The sequence below is a fragment of the Poecilia reticulata genome, chromosome 2, assembly GCF_904066995.2.
Source record: "Poecilia reticulata chromosome 2, P_reticulata-male-v2, whole genome shotgun sequence".
Lineage (NCBI taxonomy): Eukaryota > Metazoa > Chordata > Actinopteri > Cyprinodontiformes > Poeciliidae > Poecilia > Poecilia reticulata.
The window spans coordinates 28517844-28544608 of record NC_088831.1 but is presented as its reverse complement, the minus strand read 5'-3'; the positions used below and the strand labels follow the sequence as shown (position 1 = coordinate 28544608).

Below are 26765 nucleotides of genomic sequence, written 5' to 3'. Positions count from 1 at the left end.
ATTTGAAAGTCATATATGGATGAGAAAATAGAGGGCAGTCTCATCTGAACAAAGTCCATTTGCATTAACGCCTTTTCCTCACACCTCCTTCTAAGAGTGAATCAGATTACTTGGCACTTAGAGCTGCATGGGTGTTTATTTTTACACCCCTATAATGGTATGATAAATCAAAATGCTATTTAAGCATTCAGGATTTTAAAAATGACACATGGTAAGTACAGTGTCTTCCAGAAGTATTCGTGCACTTTTAATATTCCACATTTTACAACTAATGATTTTCTGTTGGATTTAGATTTGGATTTTGAGAGGCTCATTCTAACACCTAAACAGACTTTTAACTAAGCCATTCCATTGTAACTGTATTGTAGGGCTGATGTTCTGCTGGAAGGTAAATCTCATCCCATCTCAACTTTTTGTTGCCTTTAGAAGGTTTCCTGTCAGGATTGCTCTATCCCCGTTTTGATCAACAAAAATAAAACTTACTCACAGAATGATGCTGCCCCCCCCCATGTTTCATAATGGTGGATTGTGTGCTATAATAATGTTGTATAATAACATGCAGCAGTAATTAAGTTCAACACATAACATTTTCCTTGCAAGCTAAAATGTTGGATTTTGCTTCAAATGACCAAAGCATCGTCTTCCACATTTCCTGTGTTTACCATGTTGCTTGTGGAAAACAAGACTTTGTCTTCTTCAATCAGTTCTTCTTCTGCTTTGCACTTTCCACTCTAAAACCATATTTGTGGAGTTCATGACTAATAGTTACTAGAGATGTGCCGATCAGGTTTTTTCCTGCCGATACCGTTTCCGATCACCCATGAGGGCAGATCACCGATACCGATACCGATCACATAATTATTATTTTTTTAATCAAAAGCACTACTGGTTACATTATGTGGAAAAAGGAACCATGAATTCACCTTCATTTAGACAAAAATTAGTTTTTAATAACTTTTTCAAAGAAAAAAACAGGCATTGTGCAAATTGTACTGCTATCGGTAATACTATCTTTAACAGACTGAAAACATATAAAGGGTCTGAAGAGGCTAAATAATGTAAAGAGTCAAAATAAAACCTCTGCGAGAGCAGAACCAGCATCTTATATCGCAGCTCGAAGACTTAAACAGTTTTGCGGGTTATTTGTTTAGCTTTCTGACCGTCATGCTAATCCGGGTGAGTGTTTGTAGCTGTGTGCTGCTTTACCTGCTATCTGATCCTCCGTATGTCTTTTTTACTGCAGTGAGCCTCGATGTAGCCAAACTCCTCAAGTATGACGTTTTTTTATGCCATATTAGATTCGTCGTGTTGATGCATTTTGACGTGCTCAATTTTCCGCCACAACACACAAACTTCCCCATTCACCCATCGCTTAGGATTTGTTGCTGCTCGTTATGCGCAGTGTGAAGGAAAGAGGAGACCAGCTGCACAGGCAGGCTGCGAAATGAGATGCAGGTGATCGGTTGATCGGCAACAAGAGACCGTGATCGGCGATCACCGATCATACACTTTTTCACGGAAATCGGCTGATTATGATCGGTGGCCGATCAATCGGCACACCTCTAACGGTTACCATAAAAATCTCTCTCATCTGAATTATGTATCTCTGTAGCTTTCTTGGCTGCTTCTCCGATAAGGATCTCCTTGTTTGGCTTGTCAGTTCAGATGGAAGGTTTTGTCTTGGCAGGTTTGCGGTTGTGCCATGCTCTGCATTTATGAATCGCATAATGCTTGTGAGATATTAAAAGTTTTGCATGTTTTGTTATCAAGCCTGATTATAACACCTTATGTAAACATCATATCATTTACAGCCGACGCATACACACTTTACAAATAAACTTTGGTTTTTGTTGGTCTGTCCCATAAGATCACACATACATTAATGTGAATACTTTTGCAAGTTACTACAACATCTTATGCCTTATAATGATGAAGATAATAACTTTCTCTCCCTTTTTTTCTTTTTCTTTTTTTTCAGTGATCCCTGACTCGTTGACAGTAACAGCTCCTCCCCAGACTCTGTCCAAAGTGGAGGGTGACACATTACAGCTCAACTGTGAGGTGTCCCGAACCACGATGCAGCACACACACCTGTCGGTCGGTTGGTACCTCAGGTCCCCTGAGAATGCAACAGCCCCACCTCAGGAGCTGGTCACTCTGTCCAGGGACTTTGTTCTCCGCTCTGGAGGACCTTATCGGCAGAGGATGGCAGCGGGAGATCTCAGGTTGGACAAAACCAGTGCCACATCCTACAGATTGACCATTCACAAGCTCCAGCCAGTAGACCAGGGGCTGCTCTACTGTCAGGCAGTCGAGTGGATTCAGGATCCAGATGGAAGCTGGTTCGCAATGACCCGCAAGCAGAGTGAAAAAACACAGCTCCGCATACAGCCGACGGGTGAGTGAACCCTCCAGCTTCGTGTCAGGTTCAAGACTTCTTCCAGACCAAATCTATTGCAGCTTCTTCAAAGTTACACAGGAGAGGTTTAATATCAGTGGCTCAGTAGGTAAAGGTATGTATTGTGATTAATGGGTTGTAAGTCTAAGCCACTTTGCCAATTTGGCTTTGGTCAAGACTTTTTACCCCTTTGCCTTCTGGTAGGGGTCAGAGGTCGTGGTGGTCCTGATTAAATGGAAGCCTAACTTCTGTCAGTCTGACCCAGTGATGCTCTGACTACAACGCAACTCACCCCCACAACTGTGTTAATGTGTACAAATGGAAGAATGACTGATTACAGTGTAAAGAGCTTTGTAATCCTCAGACTTGATTTAGCGCTATACAAGTGCAGACCAATTACCATTTACCATGACTCAGGTTGTGTGACCTGAAAGCCATTAAAGCAGAGTTCAGCAATTTAATGGACAAAACAATAGATAGATTTTTTTTTTCAATTCAAGTTTTTCATTCATCAAATAAAGGACCTGAATCAAATGATAATCTTTATTTAACCAGACAAAAACATTGTTGAGATCTAATTTCTCTTTTTAAAGAGGGAGCTGACACGGTAGGAGCAACTAAAAGGCATTTAAAACTGTCTGTGGGAGTAAGTTTTCTGTTGGTGTCTTTCTAAAAACGAAAACCTTCATTCTTAATGAGCAGTAATAAAAGATCCCCTTCAGTTTTAAAACAAGGCAGACACTTTAAATATATTACTTAAGACATGCACATCCAGTAAAGGAAGGCTGCAAGATCCCAAGGTCTTTACACTGCTTACCTTGCAAATAGCTTACTTTTAAATCAAATTAACTTTGAATATTTTGGTGAGAACAATAGGTATAAATTTGGGTCAAAACTATTTATACTCACAGATCAAGGTTTGTTAGGGTTTGTGTAGTTGCTGTAGTCACTGTCTTTAAACTTCAGTGACTAGTGATTATTTTTGTTGTATTTGGTGATCCCAAGAAAAAAAAAAGTCTAGCCCACTTCCCCCTCATATTTTTACATTCTAGAACAATATATAATAGAACATTTTCTATTAAGTCTCTATAGATTAGTCATGATTACCAAAAGTACCCACAAAACTACTTTCCTCTGGACATCAGTATTGTTGAAATTGAATAGTACAGGCTGTGTTCCTAATACAGGTTCGAGGCATGCTTAGGAAGAAAAGGTAGCCATATTTAAAGATGGATTCCTAAAAGGCTCCTGCTTGCTTCAGATGTAGTCTCAGTAGGTAAGTGCTTCATTCTTTGGCCTTTTGCTTACTATTTTAGGAGAATGTGACCCATTCCCCTAATAGGTCATATTAGGAAAACAATGTGAACTGCCTTACAGCTCCTGCTTACTGAAGCTACTAGTGGTTCATATTTTTAACCAAAAAAATCCTGACACATGGACACAAGAATCTGGCCGTTGAACCACCAACTCCAATCAGTAAACAGTTCTGCCTCCTCTGCTTTCTGATTCACAAACACACAGTGGAGACAAGCGTTTCTGTGGGAACCAAAGAGAAAAATGGGTAATCACATCGGTCTAGATCCCCTCTGTCCTTTTGATAGGCACACACGCCTGCATGTGGGCCGGGTTCCTCTGATTGCTGATCAGTATCTCACGTTAAGCTCATTAGCTTACTAAAAAGGGCTTAGTTAAACCTCCACAGACTCCCCACTTTTGTATTTGTGTCTGTTTGATGGGCAACATTACAACCAATTCCAAGAATAAATTTAAATGTCTCCAAACAGTGTGGGTGTTTGACATGGGAGACTTATGGCTTACACATAAACAACATCCCCAGGCAGCACATGGCCCAGGGTTCAGAAGCCAAAATGAATATTTTTTTGTTCAGTTGTACAGTTGCAGCATATTAATGTGAAATATTATAGACCTCATCAAATCTGTTGAAAGCAAATACATACAGAGAAGAAGCTTCTAAGTAATGAGAAGGAAAATAAGATAAAGGCAGTGTCGAAATGTGAATGGCGGTGGGATGGGAATGATTTAACTATGCAGAAACAATAGTTAATGCACTGACCGTCAATCCATTTGTTGTCTGTACTTGCTTAATCTTGCCTGGTCATGAGGCAATAATTGATCTCCAGGAGTCAGGGGGTGACAAACAAGTTGCCCGCCCAATATAGGTCAAGACGGAGAGAATCGCACCCAAGACCAATTTACCTCCAGGAGTACCCTGAGGTACCTCACATATGCAAACTCCGAATAGAAAAAAACATTGTTTAAACCAAAGACCTTCTTTATGCAAAGTATTACACTAACAATTGCCCAACCCTGCAGTCTGTTGACATCTCAATCAAATAAATAGGCACAAGTATTCTGATGGCCCTTCCAAAGGGTCATAGGATAAGAAACATCACACCTTCTTATGACTAAGCTCTGGCCATTGCACTTTAAGACTCTGTGATTACAGAACCATCACCAAGGCATACACCATCGCAATATGGTGGAAGCACAATAAGCTGAGATGACATAAAGAGGGATTTGTCTTTGGGGGGGTTCTGGAAAACTGAAAAAGCCCAAAGAATGTGTTTGGGTGGCTGGCATTGTAGTATGTCTCATTAGATAATCATCTAATAAGGCCATTAATCGCCTCACACATCAGAAGGATATGTAACAAAAGCTGCTTTATGGCTTTGCACATGCACATAGATCTTATCCAGCACTTCAGACCCACTGTAATGTATTCCATGCACATAAAGAAACTCTATGTGCTTCTGAGGAAAGGCCAAAGATTCGGGTGATAAACTGTTTTGCCTTTTGCTTTGGTGACTGTCTGATGCCAGCAAATCACTTCAAAGCGAAGATCGTTTTGCCTTTGTCCATTAAACACTGATCCGCTGTGGCCTGATGCAACTCGACGGTGCCCCAGCTAGTGCAACATGTATGAGAACAAGGGGTTGAGTCGAGATCTTCCATAACGCGAGTTTCAGATCAGATCATGCCACTTCAGAGAGGAAGTAGCATGAAAAGCTCAACCCTCAACACACTTCTTCGCTTCATCTTTCCTGTAATCTATAATTGATGCAGTTATTGTTGCACGACAAAGAGAATAAGCAGCTGCTCGGCAGTATACAGCCGTATATCTGAGTGCTTAAACTTTGTTATGTGCATATATATTTTTTTTTTCAGCTTGTTTTTGTGTGACTATCGCATTACGAGAGTGCAGCTTGCATGCCTTCAGGGTAAAGTTGCCTGTTTTATGTTACACCTGTTAAAGGGGATATTTGACAGTGTGTGCGATAACATAGACAAGAGAGGCAGCAGCTCCTCCATTAGGCTTCTATTATAAAAGATGGAGTGGATCTCAAGACAGCCTCATCACTAGCTAATCACCCACAGCCGCCATCAGGGAGAGAAGTAACAGACGGAATCCTAATGCATCTTTCACTTTATCTCTTCTCCCGTCTCTCACCCTCCTTCGCTGCTCTTCGACCACCTCAAATGAACACTTTTTGTATTATTTTTGTATATTTGTTTCCTTTTGCTTTACAAAGTGCAATACTTCACCCCAAATGCACCCTGTCCTCTGCCCCATAACTGTAAACTCCTCCTAATATCAAAGCACTTTTCAGAGTTATGACCGGATTTGGGTCACCCGCCAATCAATGACATCGATCTATTTCAAAGATCCCAACAAAATATTTCACTGACCTCATAGAAGTACATTAGCTATTCTTTGAATCCATTGGTTGTTCTTCTCTTTCCTGTTGTGCGGTGTGTGTGCATATTTGATGCTACTGCTGTCCACTTCATCTCGCAGAGGGTCACAGGGTCAACACACAGACAGCCAAGTATGTGCTCTCACACTGTCAGTGTAGCATTTTTTCCCAGAAAAAACTTTAAGTAAGAAGAAAACAGTAGTGAAAAGTGAAAAGAACAAGTTGAACTGTTAAAATAAATAACGTCTACACTCACATTAATAGAGCTGAAAGCTTTACATCACCTCTATTTCAGTTAGGGAAAAATTGCAAAAATATATAAATCAATGAGTCAAATGTTAAATTTATCTTGTCATATACATTTGCATATCTTGTTTACTGCTGTTTGTTTCTTCAATGATTTTTTCCCAATTATTTTGTTTTAATTTTGGAACTTGAGTGAAAAACTGAACATTTTCTTCCATGATGCAACTCTAAGTAGGCCATTAGAGCTATTAATTTAGACATTAGTAGGGCCATCTATCTACCGTCTCCTATATGGTGACCTACATTGGGAACAAACTAGACTCCGGGGACATGAGGACCCACCACACTGTGGGCGTGGTCACCACGTAATGTGTATTATTGATTTAATGTAAAGCAATGATTGCGACAGACTGTCGACCTGTCCAGGGTGACCCCGCCTCTCGCCTGGTATGCTAGCTGGAGGTAGGCACCAGCAACCCTCCCGACCCCACTGAGGGACAAGGGTGTAAGAAAATGGATGGATGGATGTAAAGCAATGATGTATAAAATAGTAAAGCACCAGCTAAAGGCATGTTTCCATTATTCTATCCTGAACATTTGTCCCCTGGAACTTATTCACCCACTGAACCTTTTTTACTTCAATAAGCCCATTGATAATCCTGAACCTGAATTGGAAATAATTTTAGCTTGGAAATGCAATACTTTTTTTGTAAAAGGCTATTAAAAGCAAGCATGCTGGCATCAGTATGTTGGTATCAATAGGAAACATTAGCTTTAAATATAATATATTAATTGCTTTCCATTCATTGCTATTGTAGACATTAAATACTATTGGTCAGTTGGCCAATACTTTTTGTTCAGATGCTGCTATTTGGTTGGTCACTCATCTGTTGTGTTTTTATGCATTAGTGGTTATTATATTATTCACCCCCACATCTATTGCTCTTTTACCAGGGCAGTCTTTGAAATTGTCTTCATAATTGTCTTCTTTTGAAACCCTGTTTATACTCACTATAGTTAAGAAAAACATGGCTGCCACATCAGTTGGATGCAAACTGATCAACTGTAAATTATTATAGCAAATTAAACAGAACAGATGGACATATACACACAAACAAAAACAAAACTACGATCAAGCTTAATTTAGCCATGTGGACGTGTTGGAACTATCAGTGTTAACTCTAATTGTTCATTTGGTGTGTGTAGGAGGTTGGAGCAGAACAGCAAGCTAAAGGGCTAAATTATATTTTAATTAGACATATTTATTCTTAGTTCTGGTTGTGAAATATGGGAAATGGTTCCAAAGATTTGTCTTCAGAGCAGTGCACCGAATGCTTGGTTTTTCATCCCGTCTCTCCTCCCCACCTTTGTTTCTTTTCTTTAGAAGTTTATTGAGCTGTTGCCGATTATAACATATTTAATTGGTTTTAGACATCAGAAGGAAATTGTTTGGGATGTTGGAGAATGAACCTTCACCTCACCCACGCCTTTTGCTTCTTTATCGGAATTGAGTACATAATTGTCTGTTTCTGACTGCTGTCTTTCTCTATGTCTCCTTCTTCTACTTAGATCGAGACTTCAGCATCCAGGTGAGCACGGAGCGGCGGTCCTTCATGGCCGGTGAGTCGCTGGAGCTTCGCTGCACCATAGAGGCGCAGAACGTCCCCGAGCGTTTCTTCTCGGTGTCGTGGGTTTTCAGCAGCTCACCGGTGGCCGTGGTGGGCCCCAGTGCCGTGCCTGTCCTGGGCCCGGGTTACGTTGCCCGTGAGGCAGCCGGACTCGTGACCGTGCGCAAAGAGTCTCCCAATATTCACCTGCTGAAGCTGCACCGCTTGAGTACAGAAGACGCTGGAAAGTACATCTGCCGCGTCACGGAGCGGGAAAAGACACCAACAGGAGATTTCATCGACCGCAGCAAAAGGTCGCGCAATGTCCAGATCACAGTTCAACCACTCAGTAAGTATTGAATCCACTACGTAAGACGTCTCTCTCTTCTCAAAACTGATCTATACCAGACTGCTTCTCTGCCTCTACTGTCAGCTTTGAGTAAGAGGGGAAAAGATAATGCTGCTTTTATTTCTGACGCGTTTTCTTGAGTGGATTGTTTAGGGTTGGTAATGCTGCTCTGTGGTCCTTCCCCATTTGCTCGGCTTTATGGGAGGAGAGTAACACAATAGGCAGATAATGGAGAGCAGTAGAGTCTGGACTAAAAAGAGCTAACAGCCATGAAATGAAAGTATGGAGAAAGAAAAGAAGCAGAGAAAGGCGTGATGTTCTCGAGGGCCGTGTAAGTGGTTCCCCTGGCTAAATTAATGTGTTCTGCTGGAGCAGACCTCTTCAGCTGGCTCAAGCAGAGCTGCCCATTGGGGTTGTGTCAGGGCTGCAGCTGAGTGATTCAAAGTTACAGTAAAACCTTTAAAACTGTGGTCACGATTCTGTTAACTGCCCCTGAGACTACTCCTTCTCTTAATCTTGGTGGGGGAATATGCTGCCTTCTTCTTTTTTTTTTTACTCTCCTTTCATGTCCCTTAGGACAGGAACAGTGAGTATGGAGCCAGCTGCTACAAGTATAATTTAGACTGAGTGGGATCTCCTACAAAACAGCCAGTGTTACCTTACTTTTGCTGCTGCACCTCCTGCTAAATTAGAGAAAAAAAATGATGGTATGGAGCTTGCAGTTGTTCCTGAGGGAATATATGTGCAAGGGAAGTGTTAGCTTCTCTAACAAAAGACCCTAATGACCTATAAAGGATGTTTATTGTGCTTACTCAAGATAATATCCATGGCTGTTGAGGGAGGGTCTTCTTTCACACACACACACACACGCACACACACACACACACACACACACACACACACACACACAAAAATTATTTAATGATTGATTTATCTAACCCATGTACAATCTTGCTTGTGCCTCCTTGCTCTAATTGGTGTAATATGCATCATGTTAGTATTAGGTTGCAGCAGGAGCTACTGCTGATGAGTGGGATGTAGACAGAGGTGACAGCACAGAAAAAAAAACAGCTGTATACACTTCTGATAAATCAGAGTTGATGGATGAGTTTACATTTGCAATAGGAACGCAGGAGCATGTTCACCTGCCAAACCGAATCTGTTTTACACTAATAGAACAGCAAGGTTTCGAGAAAGCTAGAAGAGATGGACTGTTGTGGAGAACACAGGTTATTTGAGAGAATAGGAACATTTAAAACGTATAAGGTTTAAAGGGGATTTGAAAATGTAAATGAAGAAAAAACATAAGGGTCCTTGGCTTGTAGCCATTACAAAGGTCCTGACCGTTCTTTATAGTTTTTTTATTTAAAAAGAGAGAATTAAGAAATAAAACATTAAAAGACGACTCATTTCATCTTTCATTTTTGCCTGAGATTCAAAAAAATACCAATGTGTTAGATGTGATCCTCATATCAAAATTCGAACATTTGTGACACCTCACGCAAAAAGTAGAAATAAGGTCCCTTTACATTGTACATCACTCAATCCATGCTGGTAATGAGGCGTTTAAGTAAAAGGTACCTAGATATCGTTGATGAGGCGGTTAGCAGTGTTGTACACTGTACTGACTAACTGCATCTAGTCATTGTAACACAAAACCAGACTTGTTTCTGGTTTTGTCGTGCTCAGTCACTTTTTTAAAAAACCCACAAACTCGTTAGAGGTTGGTCTTTTTCTACTTTCCAGTTGCCATTAGCTACATGGATGTGCTCATTGTCTTTCTTTGCGTCACACTAGCTATGTAAGCGTTTATCAGAGATTTTCCATTTTATGTATTAAATACTAAAGAACCAGTTTCACTCATACAGTAAAGCTTGTACAGTAATTTATAGTAACAACAAAGTGAAATAGTCCTGATTTAGTACTTTTTTAGAAACATGACAGTATAGTTGTCCTTGGAAACCATAATGTTTGTTGAAGAAGTACTTGTTCTAAAACTTTAAAGAAACACTAGAGTGCACACTTGATTATCTGATGCAAATTATACATCTACATTTCACTTGCCGCTTTACTTTATAAATCAGTGAGGAAAAGTGATACAATAAAGCTGTGAGGAAAAAAAGCGATGAAGTTATTAAAATTAAAGACAGAAGGAAAGAGAGAGATAAAAGGGTTTCCCTTTATCCATTAGAGTGTGATAGAAACAAGAAGCAATTTTACTCCATTTTCAGTGAAGGCTCATGCTTATTAGGGGCAATGAGGATGGCAGAAGCATGAGGCAGAGTTTGGCCTAAGGGGAGGCAAAAAACTGAGAAACACTCACAAGACTGAAGCAATTCCTCACAGGGGGATGAGATGTCATGCGCCAACCAGAGGTACGTGATGCTTGATGGACGTAGAAGTGACGTGAGCTTTGGCAAAGCAGAAAAAGGATAATAAAAAAAAACAGAGCTGTAGAGAAGACTTTTATCCTTTCACTCTGAAGTGCCACTGAGCCCTGTGATCTGAGTCTTCTTTCCTGTGCGTATGTGGACTCGGTGAACAAGCTTCATGGGGTTCAGAAAGAGAATCTCAACCTTCACACACACACACACACACACACACACACACACACACACGCACACACACACGCACACACGCACACACACACACACACACACACACACACACACATGTTCAAAGCTGTCAGTGTAAGAAGCCTGGGGCCAGTTAGTACTACATGCATGCTCCCATATTCACTTACAAGGATTATAATGGACACGAGCCACACTTTTACATAAATTTGTTGTCCATTTAAGAAAAAAAACGTGGTTCTTTTTATTGACGGTGGCCTCAGGTACTCTTACGGTTTTTTCTTTGTTTTTGTAGCTGAAAAATGTTATTAGTGTTGATGTTTGTGTTCACCATGAGCTTGACTTGACTTGTCTTCATGGTTAATAATATGGTTCCAACAGGATGACAAAGTATATATGCAGGCCATTTTCCAACCACCACAAAAATAGAATATTAACAGAAGGAAATGTGGAGTGCGGGTCACCATAGAAAATTCAAAATACCTAAAGCTAAAGACACCAGGCCACTATTCTGACAGGTGGACTAGTGTAGATATATTGTTCCAACAGGACCTTGCAAGGCACAATTTTCTTTTTAAACATATGTCTGACTCAACCCTTACAAAAACCATCATCTGCACTGGGACTTACTGACTCAACTGTCAATTATTTTAAAAAGCCTTAATCAAGTCCTGATACTTGGAAATTGAATCACAAACAGCATGTGTTTATACAAGGTTTACAAACAGATCTATTTCAAGGAATGTTTTTTATTTTATTTTTCATGGAAAACAATGTCCAGGTAACAGAAAATTGACTACAATTCCATTTATCAAGGCTTTGGGGCCAGCAGAAACAGAGTAAAAATTACAGTATTGTTACCGCTAATTGTGCTTTCTGAAGCGTGACAGGTCAAAATGTATTCTCCGAAAAAATGTGGATGAAAAAAGCCTTGTAGCTCACAGACCGCTCTAAGGATCCATTCAAAAAATTGTGAGCACTTTAAAAGATTTAAAGCGCTGTCACGCCCATTGGTCGTCAAAAAAATGTAAGAAAAGTAGAACCATCAACTCATATTTGTCCCCTGGACCGAAGCAGACTAACGTTACTGTTCAGTAAAGGCCATCTGGTTCTTTCAGCTTAACCCAAAGCTGTATCTCAATGCAGCATGGCTGCAGCAGCATCATAATAGGGATCGATGAAAGACTCAACTTTCATTGGCACTGTGTTTTAAGTAATGTTGCTGTTACTTAAATTGCTGCTAATTCATTTTATATTAATCCGTCATAAATTCTGCGTATATATATATATATATATATATATATATATATATATATATATATATATATATATATATATATATTGATAAAACAAAATTGAATGTTTCCTAGAAGAGAGTGAAATAAAGCTGCCAGTTTTATTTTAGGCATTGCAGCATTTCCCTCTGAGTAATGCATTTTGGAAGTCAGACACAATAAAATTACCAGCGACAAAATGATTTTCTGCTTTTGGCAGTTTCCCATTTTCACCTCACACCTGCCTCTCTGCCACCCTGAGACACTTTGAAGTAGACATGAACACAAGTTTGCCATCACTTCCTCTGCTGCACACAAAACCCCCTTTTTCTAAGGTTGAATGCACTCTGTTAACAAATCTACATTAGAGATTGTCGTTGTTATTTCCTCTAAAAAGCAAGTAGTTTGTTCTCGTTATCATGTGGAGCTCAGGCCTTGAAGTCTAAACATGCAGGAATTTTACAGTTTTAAAAGCACATTTTACATTCAGAAATCTATTAACAATTCACATATTAATAACAATCACAATCAATCAGAGTCAAGTGTTGTATGTTTTAAATAGATTGTATAGAATGTAACTCGATGTAATTGATTGAGTTACATTGACTGAATGACAGACACGAGTAAATTTGTCATGATTGAAGCCAAAAATTCATACAGGAGTTTAATTCTCAAACTGCCTGCAAAGAAAAACTTGCATAGACAAGATTGCCTAGCATTTAAGTAAAGATATTATGGATACATTTATAATAAATCTGCCCATATTTATTTAGTTATGTGGAAGTATCAGCCAGTGAAAATAGCATTGCATTCAAAAAGACCAGAGCTGCTTGTGACACAAAAAAATACTGTGGGCTGTGATCTAGTGAGGGTTTTACCACAAAAAGAGGGCAGGATGTGATAGAATGCAGAAATAATTTTCTTCCAGTGAGGCATGACTGATATTTTTTCAAAAAATAAATTTATTATTATTATTATTATTATGCATTTTGCCTTTTTGTCTCGGGTGAGCTATTCTGTCATCTTTTACTAACTTCAATTAAAAACATCTAATTCCTTATTCATTCACAATACCTAATTATGTTCTCGTTCTCCCCGATACAATCAGGTGTTGCTAAAGCTTAAAGGTTTTTCTTGAGTTACAGTGAGTTTTTACTATCGCTGTAGTAAACTTGAGCTGACAAGCAAAACCCAAAATGTAAGCCTCATGGAGCGTAAAACTGTGGGTGCACACGTAAACAAAGAGGCATTTATCATGATTTTTAGTAAATTTGCAACATTTCAATACACGCATATACCGAAATACACCAATTCTCATCTTCAACCTTTTGTCTGTGTGTTTTCTTTATTTCTTCCCATACAGAGAACAACACCACAGTGTCGCTCTCTGCAAACTCCTCTGAGGTCCTAGAAGGAGACCCGATCCAGCTGATGTGCTCAGTCAACTCTGCCATTGCCCCGCTGACTGTCGTATGGCAGTGGACAGACAGGCAATCAGCCGGACCGATCCAGGAAGTGGCCGCTGTGGATCGGGACGGTACTGTTACTCACGGACCCAGCTACAGGGAGCGCTCCGGTTATGGGGAAATTCGCATTGAGAGGGTGCGTGCCAACATTTTCTCCCTATCCCTCTACAATGCTTTACCTGGAGACGAGGGTCAGTACCGCTGCTCAGCTACCCAGTGGATTAACATCGGCACCGAAACAGAGCCAAACTGGGAGAAGCTTGGCGAGCAATCAGCCACCAAAACGGTCACAGTAAAGACTGTTGGTAAGTTATACAATATAAGCCTGGATTCTCAACCCCAAAGTGTACTTGTGCAATGAGAAACTTGAATATTATTGGAAAAGTTAAATTTATTTCTGAAATTCAACTAAAAAAGGGAAACTCCAAGCCATGCTGCTCCCATTAATGGAGTTATTAATGAAAAAGACCAATAATCAGTGTATGCTGCTCATTACATTGACGTGCTTCTTATTAGGCTGCCAGTTTTCAATTTGTTAGTCCTATTCAATAAATGCACATATATAGGGTAACAATTTTGAATTCTTATTTGATAGCAGCATTAGTAACCTTGAAAAACATAAATTAAAACTTGAAATATGTTCATGTTTATCCATTGAATCTATATAATGCATGACTTTTACCTATTAAAAGTGAGACAAAAGTGAGTTTAAAACTAGACATTGGAGTAGTAAAAGTGGCATCAAAATTTTGAATGGGAAAATATTGCCTTTAATATGTTATATACTTTTTTCCCTTCCGATTGAGTCAAAGTGCAGCCACATGAATGGGGGTTAAGGGGGTAACTGGGACTCGTTGTTTATGTAGTTCCAACATAGTTTGCTTTTTTTAAAGTGTCTTGAAGTCAGTAAGGCATGTAAACAGTCTGACTAGCACAACGATTGCTACTTCAACACCAAATCACACTGAGCTGTGCAGTTTGTGATTTGGTGAATGGCTCAGAAAACACATGCAGTCCTCACATTTGAACATCCCATGGTTTATTCATGCACCGTTTAGGGGAGGGAGCAATTATGAGAGACACACACTCTAACACTACCTGCCTCATGTCAAGAGCAGTGCTCTTCCCATGATGCCAGGAATAAACCTATATACGCTAGCACACACACACACACACACACACACGCACACACGCATATGGATTAGTTAGAATAATTAGAATGGAAATGCGGAAGCAATATGTTTCACAGTCTGCGAGTTTCCTCTGTCACCGCTGAGTTAAGCTTAACATTCACAGTTCAGGCAGAGGAAGCCACTGGAGCGGAGCAGTTTGGAGCTGGCAGGCCGCAGCACCAGGCGCTCCCACACTCGCACGATCGAGGGATTAGCTCCCTGCAGCAGCACAGAGCGGCGCTGCGGAGAGTAGATGTCAGTTTTTAAGTGGCCATTTGTCAAGTTGGAGCAACAAGAACAACATTAGTCTGAGGAACAAGAGACACATTATGCAAATGAGGGAGAAGTCCAAAGCTGCTCATCGTTCTTGAGTTAGACTCCTCAACGTCGCCTCCTTTTCTTCTCCTCCATGCTTGTTGATCAAAGGATTTTCTGAATATGCACTGTTGTGTGACGGTCAATGTGTTTTTTTTTACTTTGGCAGTCATTTTTCTCACTTTACCCCTCTAGCTGCAGCTTTATTGAACCTAATCCTCCCATGCAAATAGAAGTCTGATTTTTCTTCCTGCTCTCTGCTCTTGTACAACTGTTGTCATGCTTTTTTAGTCCCTGTTCTTTTTTTTTAACTAAAAAGAGGGAAAAAACTCCTGCTCCAAGTTTTCTGTCTAAGCACAGATTGGGCTCAATGTTAACCATGTCCTTAGAGTGAACCAGTCTTAAAGGCTGTATATCTTCATATTTTATATATGGCTGCTGTGCCCTCATTAATGGACTCCGTCTGATTGCTGGTGGTGAATAGAGGGTTGTCCTCTGGAGGCTTTGCATAAAGTTTTCTTTTTAACCTCAGCTGACTTGCTTTAAGGGGAATTGTCTGGAGGTTGCCTGTTTAATTCCCAATCTATGTTAATGGGATTTTAAGCAATAGACCAATACAGTAGATAATTGTAAAGAGAGAAAAACAAGTAAAATATTTTCAGCATTTTTTTAGGAAATATAAATCTGAAAAGTATACTGTGTGTTTATATTTTCTTTTAATTTGGTTCCCCAAATCAAAATTCAGTTAAACCGACAACCATGAGCAGTCAAATGGATAGTGAGGTGCAACTGCAAAATGTTCAAGGCCTGCTTGTCCATCAGTACTGACAGCCAAGAGAACATTAATCAAAGAAACAGCCTAGAGGGCCTCCATGACCTTGGAAGAGCTGGACAGCTTTTTTGCCCAGAGGACAATTAGTAGTTGTGTACATTGTTGAAGATATGTCTGCAGTCTACCACAAGAAAATGCATTAAAGAAGTTGCTTTGGTCAGATACGACCACCCCAGTGCTGAAAAAGGTTAGTGGTCAGCATCATTGCATGGAGTACATTTTGATAATGAGGACTGGGATGCTGGTTAGAGCTGATGGGAGGGTGGATTGAGCTACATACAGGGGAAACATTGAGGAAAAATCCTTAAGAAGCTGGAGAAAAACTGGTAAGAAGGTTCGCCTTCCAGCACGACAAAAAAACACACAGTCTCAGCTACAACTGAATAGCTTAGCTCATTTATCTAAATGAATCACTCAAAATCCAGACCTAGATCCAAAAGGAACTGCAGCACAGCTTGAAAATCCACTTTCCATTCAGCTTGACTGAGCTTGAACTATTTTGCTAACAGGAATATGCAAAACTGTTGGAGATATAGTACCATAGACTTGCAGTGAAAAATGTGGTTTTACAAAGTTTCGACTCAATAGGCTAAATACCAACTTGTGAACATGTTGTGCTGCTTTGTGTTGATCTTCATTGATCTTCATCAAAGATCAACCACAGTGGTTCGTTCGTCTAGCACTAATGGCAGATTTTATTAGGATTGTTATTTTAAATCCTAGTCAAATATATCCAAATTTGCAGCTGCAGTATGACTAAATGTGGAAAAATTCAGGTGCCCCGAATAGAAGAAAGACACTGTAAAACCTACGTGAACAGGCAACCTAGTGGTATGTCCCATTGTATTACATGTGCTCATAGATACAATATTCCACACAACAGTGATTTATAGAAGAAGTGGATGGATGGACAGATGGATGAGAGCAGTTTGTCAGGAGATGAGAGATAGAGCGAGAGCAGAGACTTATTGTCTGTTAGGGAATTATAGCCTCAGGCGTTCGTCCCAGCAGCAGCAGCCAAGTTTGGACAGGGAGCCATTGATTAGACGCCCTGAAGGGCACCGAGGAGGATGGCTGTCAGAGGACGACACAGGGTGAGGACACACTAAAGGAAACAACAGGGCTGTTGACAAGAACATAATGGAGGAATCTGCAAAGTCTCAAGGAAGTACATTGACAGGACCAAAGTTGGCTCCACCCCCATCCTTTTTCTCATCCATATATCTACTTTCTCCTAATGAGCGACCGTCAACATGCTCAAAACTAGTGAGAGAAGAGCGGTGTTATTATCATTATTGTGCCTTATCTTTTGATTTATTTTCTCTCTACCTTGGCTCCAACAAAGGTATGTTTTGGCTTTATCGAATCGGGCAAATGTTTTTGCCTAATGAGGACAGTTTAGACTTGGCAGGAGCTGCGTGTACATCGAACATTGGTGCTTAGAGGAAATCTCTCCCTCGGGTTTCTTCTGTTACATTACTATTCATTTTCAAGCACACTAAGAAACAAGTACAAAAGCCTCTTATACAGTACATAGGCTTCTAGAATCTTTGGCTATGAAAATATAGGGAAGTACTTGTGAAGATTTAAAGCTTCTTTAAGTATAAGTCAATGTCCTTTCCGTCAATACTGTCTGTGTTTCTCCAGTATGGGGCTTATGCCTTCTGGCATCCTTGCTTCCTGCAGGAGGTTGTACCCCCTGCATCAGTAGAGACTAGACTTAATTACATGCACAAGCCAGCGTGGCTCTATTAGAGCCACTCAGCAGAAACAATAAATCTAATAGAGAAGCCATTTGACTATGTGTGATTTTAACCTCCTGTGCCCTTCTTCTCCCATCGCCCAGAGTCTTCCTTTATGGTGTCGGCCTCATCGCGGACGCCATCGATCTCCTTCGGAGATTCCTTTGACCTCCTGTGTCTGGTCAAGCCTCGCCACAACCCCAGGGTCCCCACATCGGTCACCTGGCGCTTCATGCCAACTGGTGCTCAAGATGATGATCAGGGAGAGTTCAAGGACCTGGTGACGTTCACCCGCGAAGGCACCCTGCAGTGGGGAGAACAACTGCTTGGTTTGGGCACTCGCACCACTGTGGACCGCTCACACTCCAACACCAACTTCCGATTGTCTGTGACCCGCGCGGGGCGCCGTGAAGCTGGCAAGTATCAGTGTACTGCCATCCTGTGGAGGAAAAACTATGACAACAGCTGGAGCAGAGTGGCTAACCGCACCTCCAACCTACTGGGCATCAACGTCCTTCAGCCAGGTAAGGCTTTATTTCCCTTTGTCTAGCAGAATGAACAGAACTGCTACTCAAACAGTAATGAAGGCAAGGCAAGTTTATTTGCCACACCAAATTTACACATGGTTTCTTTACAGTAAGATGAAGGAACAAATGTAAAAACTAAACATAAAACTAAAGAAAATAAAAAAATAGGAAAAAAGTAAGCATCACATAAAAGTAAAGAAATGCAGATTTAAAACAAATAGCTGAAACAATATAAATTTGAACACATCTCATGTATTCAGGGAATTATAACAAAAGTAAGATGCATAGGAAAGAAATGAGACTTTCATTTGTTTAGTTCTGGTCCCCTGAACACTAAACACATCTCTGATGATCTAACTGATTTGGTATTTATGGTTTGTACTCGACAAGCAACACTTAAATGTGTTTTGGTGAAACATAAATTCATTACAAACAGACTGATGTTTTATTTCTGTTAATTGTGATGAGTTTTTCTTTTCTTTTGCAGCTAATGAGAACACATTTCTAGGAGATTAGAACATTACATCTTAATATTACAATAACGGAAAAAAATATATGTTGTAAAACAAAGATGCGAGGTCAATGAAAGGTATGTTCAAATCTACTTTCAAAATGTACTTTTAATCAAAACAAACTAGCCTTTTTACAACCCATATTCCGATTCATTGAGCTGTGTCTGAATCCTTTTTCTCACAGGGGTCCGATTTATTGAGTCTGGGGTGATATAATTGATTTTTCTGGTGTAAATTAGGTCTCTTTAGGTGCATTTTGGATAAATTGTGGATGCTCCGTGTTCTTTAACATCAATAATTCTAGCGAGATCCTGCTCTTTAAAAATGAGTTATTTTAATAAAAAAAACAATGAATTTAGATATTTCTGCATTAAGTTGCAGGCTTTTTATGGACACAAACACACTGGCTAAATGTATTCAACTGTTACCTCTTTGTGATAGCATACATATGGTATCCAGTCACTAATAGACATCATACTGTAGTAATCTGACATGAGCACAGGGGGCATAGTAGTCCCTTGAGGAACCCCACAGGATAATTGTTCAGATTAAGAATTGCTCTAAATTGTCCAAATCCACCAAGTGTATTTACCAGAGGACCAGAATGTCTTACCCACTTTTCCAGTCGGTCTATCAATATTTTATGATCAACTGTAAGAAATGCAGCCCTGACATCCAATACAGAAGTCTTAGATGCATCACTGTCAATGTTATTTAAAGCATTAAATAACAGCACTGAGACCAATTCAGTTTCAGTGCTTTGTTGTAGCTGAACATTTTACTTGTCTTTTGATTAAAAGGGACACCAGCAGCACCAGCAGCAGCAGAACTCCAGTACTCTTCTTTAATTATTGGTTAACATATTATTGGTAAGCTGCTTTTCTTAGTGATCTTCACCAATAAATGTTAGGCTAGGTTACACAGGAACCACAGACTGACATGCACAGACTTTCCCATGCACACACAGGATGAATCTACCAGAGCTCAGAGGATTTCTGCTGGCTCTAATTGCGCTTAGTCTCTGGTTTAGCAACTAATTGTAGTGTCTCTGGATGTCTGCCTGTGTGAATAGAGCAGGGTGGAGTCTTCTAATGGAGTGCAGCGAATAGATTGCTAAATATCCCACAGGAAGAGAAAACTGAGGGAAAGTAGTGGGCAAGAAAGAAGCAAACGACAGAGACAGAGAGAATTAGGAAGAGTGATGAAGAGAGAGGGAGCGATCTGTCCTTGAACCTTTTTCCTCCATGGAGACATAAAACCCGTCTAAGCCACCCTCATTGGCCCTTTGTGTTTTACACACACACATACACACACAAACCCATACAGACAGAGCCTAATTAGAGTAGGAACACAACACAAAAACATGCTGCAGAACTCACATTTGCCCAATTTGGCAGAGCCAGTTGTGCTTCAGCAGTGTGATATTTCACTTATTCAGGTGAATGTGCCTTGGGCAAAAAGTCATCCTATTAATAAAAATATATCCACAAATCTTAAGCTTTTAAATCAGATCGGCATATAATAGCCTCCCCTGCAGTTGTAGTAGGGGTTAAACGTGCTGGATTTAGTGTGAAGTATGTCAGTAATTTATGTGGAAGGCATGAGATGTAGGTTTTCATCCCACAGTCATGTAGCAGTTTTCCCACTGTGTTCTATTTGTAGCCGAGAACGATGCACACAGGCAGGCGCTCTATGTTTAGGTGCTGATGTATAAGATTCTGCACAGCTTTCAGAAGCAGGCCTCAATGATCAATTCCACTTTTGAAGTGAACTAGAGGCCGTCTGGTCACGTGTGACACAAAGGTAGGACTCCCATCTATGTTGCTATCGATTGGGCTGTGCACACAGATTCAAGCAGATGCAAACGGACTGGAATATAAAGGCAAAACTGTGCAGTACTTGTAATCTTTGCCGTTCACCCAGAACAGTCTTACCCAGAGCTTTTCAGCATGTGGACCAAGGAACAAACAAGTAGGGGTGAATAGTTTAGAGGTGGTTTAAAGTAAAGTTGGATAATATATACATTTCCCACGATTTGAACACTTTTAAAATTAAAATAACAAGGCACAACTGCAAACCTATCATGTCAAGGTTGTCAAGCTAAACTGACAGGTCAGGCAAGGAGATAATGAATCAGAAAAGCAACCAAGGAGGCCAAAGGTGGCTGTAGAGGAACTATTGGAGACTCTCTCACCAGAAAAGTGTTGTACACTCTACTGCTCTGGCTCTTATGGAAGAGAGGCAAGCGGAAGATCACTGTTGATAGAAAGCCAGAAAAATTCACATGTGCGACGTAGGGGACACAGCAAACACGTGAAGGAACGGTTTTCTGCTCAGATAAAATCTTTTTGGCCTATTTAGAAAAATCTATGGAACAAAGCCAACACTGAAAACACCATCCTTAAAGTGAAACATGGTGGCGCTCATTTAAGTGAGTATGCACAAGATTATGTTTAGCCTTCGGAGGCAGACCATAGTAATCAATTAGCCTTCATCACTGTGGAAGGGATCAACCATATAGTTGCTCTTCTTTTAGCATTTTCCCCAGAAAACTTGATTGAAGCTTTGCTGGTTTATCCAGTTAATTTTCTGTCATAACGAAGGGGAGAATATTTTTACAGATAGCCTGAATATGAGGAGCTCTACTTATTTCTAACATTTAAAGTAAGCAATGCCTCACAAAAAAACCTGCAGACAAGTAAACTTCACACTTTTCCCATCAATGTACATTCTTACACACAAATACAAACAGATGCAAATAGACTCCCACAGAGCCACAGCTAAAGCACTACTCATGAACAGCTGACCTTAACCATTGACCCAAAGCAGACTTCCTCCTCTGAGCTCTTCAGGAGCAATCATCCTTAATGCTCATTTACGCTGCTTAACCCGACCCACACAGCTTACTTTGTTTAATCTTAAGCAGAAAAATCTAAAGAAAACGCACATTTTCTCACACAGGCAGACTTTCGTCCTTCCTACCAACAGTCTGTCTTCTTGACAAAGTGATCTGTTACCTTGGCAATGCCATCAGTTTCTGTGGCGATGTGATCAGTTGCCAGGAGAAATCCAATCATTTACCGTAACAGCGCAATCATTCTGTGTGTAAGGCCACTTTCTCATCAAGCCAGGGAGTGAGTGAGTAATTCTTTTATCTTGACACTTACCAAGGCCGCGTTCAGTTCTGGCCGTGCTGTGCTCCTCTGTTGTTCAGCCTTCGATTATACGAGTGATTCATTTCTCAAAATGTAGGAAGTACAAGTGCTGAATGCAATTATTTGTTACCTCGGGTAAAGGTGTTCAAGAAACTTTAAAACAAATCCTCCTTTTGTCACCGCAGCAAAATTTCAGGAAAAATTCAACCTTATTTTGGATGTAATTATTCACATACAAATTAATCACTGGCACCAATAATATTCTCTGTAAAATAACCGTAACCAAGTCCTTTCTGAAGTCATCAACGTCTTGATGTTTGCCTGAGTGTTTGGCATGACTTCTAGTTTCCCTGGGGATAAACATGACATGACATATAGGGCTAGTCCTGTTAACAATAGGCCGCTTGGTTGGATGAAGATCCATCTTGTCACCACTTACAGTGATTTTAAGGTTAAAAGCTGCAAAGTCTGCAAAGCTTACTGTTGGAGAACTACAGCAAAGCGCAGCTTCATGAGTAACAAAGTCTTCATATCAAGTATTAGACTCCTTCAAATGCTTGATGTTTTGAAAGAATTTTTTAAAAAAGAGCCCTTTCTGTCCTCCCATCAAGAATGTAAACAACAATGCCCCTTTTAGTTACTTGGACTAACTGGAGTCATGTACATTGATTAGATAAGACTGAGATTGAATATTTCAGCAACAAACATCCCAGGAGATTTATCACACTGTTAGTCTGTTTCCATTTCTAAGGCCATTGGAAACCTTGTGTGAGTACTTGGGGTCCTCACATTTTTAGAAATACCAGGAGACTTTAAAAAAAAAAATAGGGTGAACTTTATAAGAAAATTTAAAAATGGAAAAATCAATTCAGAAATTTTTCATTGGATTTAAAACTCTTTCATTTCCCTTGTTGAATAAGTCCACAGACCTAAATCTCATCAGAAACTTGTGAGATGAACTGAGGTTACAAGTTGAATAAGAGAGGATGGCTTAGATAAACTGTTGCAATGTCACTGAGTAAAATCAATTTTAAAAGTTATTTCTTGTGGGCAAAAGTATAGGCAGCACAGATGATAATATAAAACTATATTGTTCTTATGTGGAAGGTGTTCTCCACTGAAACTGTTTCTTAAATAAAAGGAAAGATTTACTTAGATTTTTTAGTACTAGATCACGATTCTAGTACAACCATATTTACGTTAATATGGTAAGCACGCTGTCAATCACTTTGCCTGATGCTTCTCCCCGTTTATCTTTTTTGGTTTACCTTTTTTGCCAAAGGTAAACCAGTATTGGCTTAATGAAGCCATTAAAATTTTGTCTTGTTCTCAGAATTGTGTGATAAAAGAAAGAGAACGTAATTAGGGAAAAGCAACCAGATACTAACAAAAGGAGTTTAAAAACGGTAATGCAATTTGTTAATGCAAATACATATTACCGTGCATGTTCAGTTTATTACACAAAGGCAAGTGGCCGTGTGGATGTGCCTCAGAGAGCAATGTGCTTGGTGTGCATATGCTTCTTTGACCCCCCGACACCCAGAATCAAACTGCTTCTCTCAGCTTTCTGCTGGTTCAACACATACTGTGGACCACCACCTAACATTCAAGAGAAAGTTGCATACACCTAATATTATACAGATTCAAATCGCATAATGACCGTCCTCATTAAATTATTATGGGACTTCAAAAGCAAAGGGAGAAAACAAGCATTAAAAACCTTGATCCAAAGATCTGCGCTTCTTAAATTAGCGAGAGAGGCGTGCTGGATGTAGATAAAAGCTGGACCAAACTCACACAGAAGAAGTCAGCTGGTCAGCGTAATATTTTCTTCAAACTGTGCCTCCCAGAGCTTCCTCCTGTTCCAGATTGGATTAGCAGCACGCTGCCTGCGTCCAAGTCCCAAGGGTCATATAGGAAGAGCTCACCGCTGTGTCTGCATAAGCAATACTTTCCAAAAGTTTTCATACCCCTTGAACTTGTTTGAACATTTTCTCACCAAACAGCCTCAAATATCAGGATACTTTATCGGGATTTCTGTGATTGACTAAGACTATATGAGGTGTGGCTATAAAGTTTGTGGAAGGAACACGTATATGTTTATTTATATATTTATGTTAAAAATGCCTATACATTTACCACAAGAAATCTCAGATTTTTTTGTTTCCGGAGGGAACCCAAGTAAGAAAGCCCAGATTTTGCTGAAAGTGAAATTGGAATCGAGCAGAATAGCACAGACAGGCAATGGCCAGCATGCCTACAGCCTAAACTTACTGAACTTGTGTTGCAAAAAATTATTCACTTAGAATTGCTGCATACAAATGTGAGCCAAATCATATATCTTTGTGCTTTCACTTCAAAATTATGCACCACTTTTTGTCTGTTGCATACATTCCCAATAAGACGCATTGAAGTTTGAAATTGTAACATATAGCAAAAGGTTGAGAGGATATAAATACATGTGCTAGGCACTGAATAATAAGTTTGCAGTTATTGTAAAGTTAACCTAGTGCAGCAATTGGACATTTGAATTATCCACCAAAGGCTAGCTGTAGAAAGCTATTACACACCGGAGTACAAGCCTCATCTTCCTGCAAGAATGTGTAAACGCACGGTGGGGTTACCTCCTAAAGCAGAAGTGTAATTATCCAGCATGATGGAAGATGATTAAATATTAGCCAGCACTCCGAAGGATACCCAGAAATGCACAGAAACGCAATATGCAGCCTCACATACAGCGCAGGAATGATTAGATTTCAGCTGATTGAGTTTTCTCTTTGTCTCTTTCTGAAATGCAATAATGGCAAACACATGTTCAGCATGGCAGATCACCAGGGAAGTCCCCGTCTCTGGTAGACAATCTAATATCTACTCATAACCCCAAACTACACAGACATACACACAAACACACACTCGCACACACACACACACACACACGCCCCCCCCCCACACACACACACACACACACACACACGAACACAGCGAGATGCACAAAAACACCAAGAGACAAAAAAAATGCCCAAAACTAATTATGCAGAATCTTCTCTAATAGAAGCACCGTTTGGATTAATGATGATTTGGGGAGATCAATGAGGTTTTTTTTTTCTTTCATCTTCATTTGAGTGTGTGCAAATGCACGTCAGTGCGTGTGAGTCTGGCAAGGGGAGTGAGACATTAAGACAGTCTGGTTATTGGCTGAGTTAGAAAGATGATGGTTATAACTGGGGGGGAGGTGTCCCACTTTGAGTTTTTTTTTTTCTCATCTCTTCTCTCGCACCTACACTCTGCCGACTTCCTTAACTCACGCAGTCAAACATCACGATGCCTTCTTTTTACTTCTCCTTTGAGTGACTCCTGCTTTGAGTTAGTCACATAATCCTCCCACCATCTTTTCTCAGATTCTCTTATGCTTTTTTCCCTGTTAATAAAGTGTGTCTTCTTATAATATCGTCTAGATGTGCTTTACTTTCATGCTGCTGATGTAGCTACCACTTAGCATTTATTGATGGTGTTTACATCAAAGCAATAATTGGAGATTCCCGCTCATCAGGGCATGAATTGGCGCTGTCGATCTTCATTACGGCCTCATCTATTCCATCTTCGCTCGCTACCACTCTGCGCTTTTTCCATATTTTGTCCTCACTCCGTCTGTAAGCTCCCTAATGTCTTCCTTCCCCTTCACTCCCACTCAGCTGCATGTTCCCCTTCTCACGCCCCCAGCCTCTTTCTCACTCCTGTGATTTTTCAATATTTTATAATTCCCTACTTTCCTCTACCTCCTCCCCTGCAACATTCTCTCTATTATATTTACATTTTCCTCAAATAGCTTTCATTATTGCGTGAATAATAAGTGTATTGCAGTCATACAGCTTTTTTTTTTTTCCCGGTGTTATTGTTCGTAGCAGAGTGGTAAATCTTTTCTCTTTTTTTGGTTGCAGATGGATGTAGTTTGTTTTTCTTTATCATTCCTCTAAGTTCACCCGAGTGCACACACCACTTGACTGTCCTGCCTAAAGTTTATACTTCGCATATTCAAATAATCAGAATGCACTCAGAGACCTGTCAGTCTTTTGCATGCACACAGGAGCACAGAAGGTCATGGCGTGTGATAAATAGAGGCTTGGAGGGGGTGCACTGAAACAGAAAATAATTTCATAAAAGGCTTTTGATTAATTATGTCTGTTTCAGGCATTCAAGGTCAGATTCCTTCCTAGTCGTGTCTCCAAACCCCCCCCCCCCCCACATTTCTCTGTTATGACCCTCACACAGGCACATTTTTCTGTCAAAGCTAATCCAATCTGGGCTTCATTTCCTTGTTCGGCCCAATCTGCCAACACAATGAGATTCCCTGTGCCCCTCTATCTCTCTTAAGCACCTAAGTGTGCGCGTGTGCACGTTTTTGAGTCCTGCTGCTGCTGTAATTGAAGTCGTAACTCAGAGCCAGATACAGTACAGTTGCTCCCCATGTAAATCTGTGGCTAATGGTTGGAGCAACCAGAGCTTCTTCCTGAGCACACATACACATGCACACGCACACACACACACACACACACACACGCACGCATACACACACACACACACACGCACATCCACACACACGCACACACACACACAGTGGTTGTTATTCTGCAGACTGCACTGACAGAAGAACCACTGTTCTGTGTGATTAATGAGTATTTTATGTTTTATGCTTATTGGCAGACCTCCTTCCAAAACACACAAAGTCATACAGACAAGCTCAGTCTAATGTGTCTCTAATATGCTCCCTCTTCATGCTCATACTTTAGGTCATGAGTCTCCCAGAGTTTCCCTGCAAAATTCCCTCTTGCCCACTCCTTCTACGTCTGCCGTCCAGCTTTATCCTAACAGTTAGACTGGCAG

At 40.3% G+C, this 26765-nt stretch overlaps 1 protein-coding gene across 2 annotated transcripts in view; it reads left to right on the top strand.

Annotated features, from left to right (window-relative positions):
- The window catches only part of igsf3 (immunoglobulin superfamily, member 3), a 114470-nt gene that overhangs the window by 61825 nt on the left and 25880 nt on the right, over positions 1 to 26765 (top strand). For both annotated transcript variants that reach the window (XM_008400850.3, XM_008400840.3), the window contains exons 3-6: positions 1979 to 2398; positions 7930 to 8316; positions 13527 to 13934; positions 17795 to 18214. In XM_008400850.3, the coding sequence (XP_008399072.2) occupies positions 1979 to 2398; positions 7930 to 8316; positions 13527 to 13934; positions 17795 to 18214 (1635 nt within the window). The remainder of the gene's footprint in view (positions 1 to 1978; positions 2399 to 7929; positions 8317 to 13526; positions 13935 to 17794; positions 18215 to 26765) is intronic.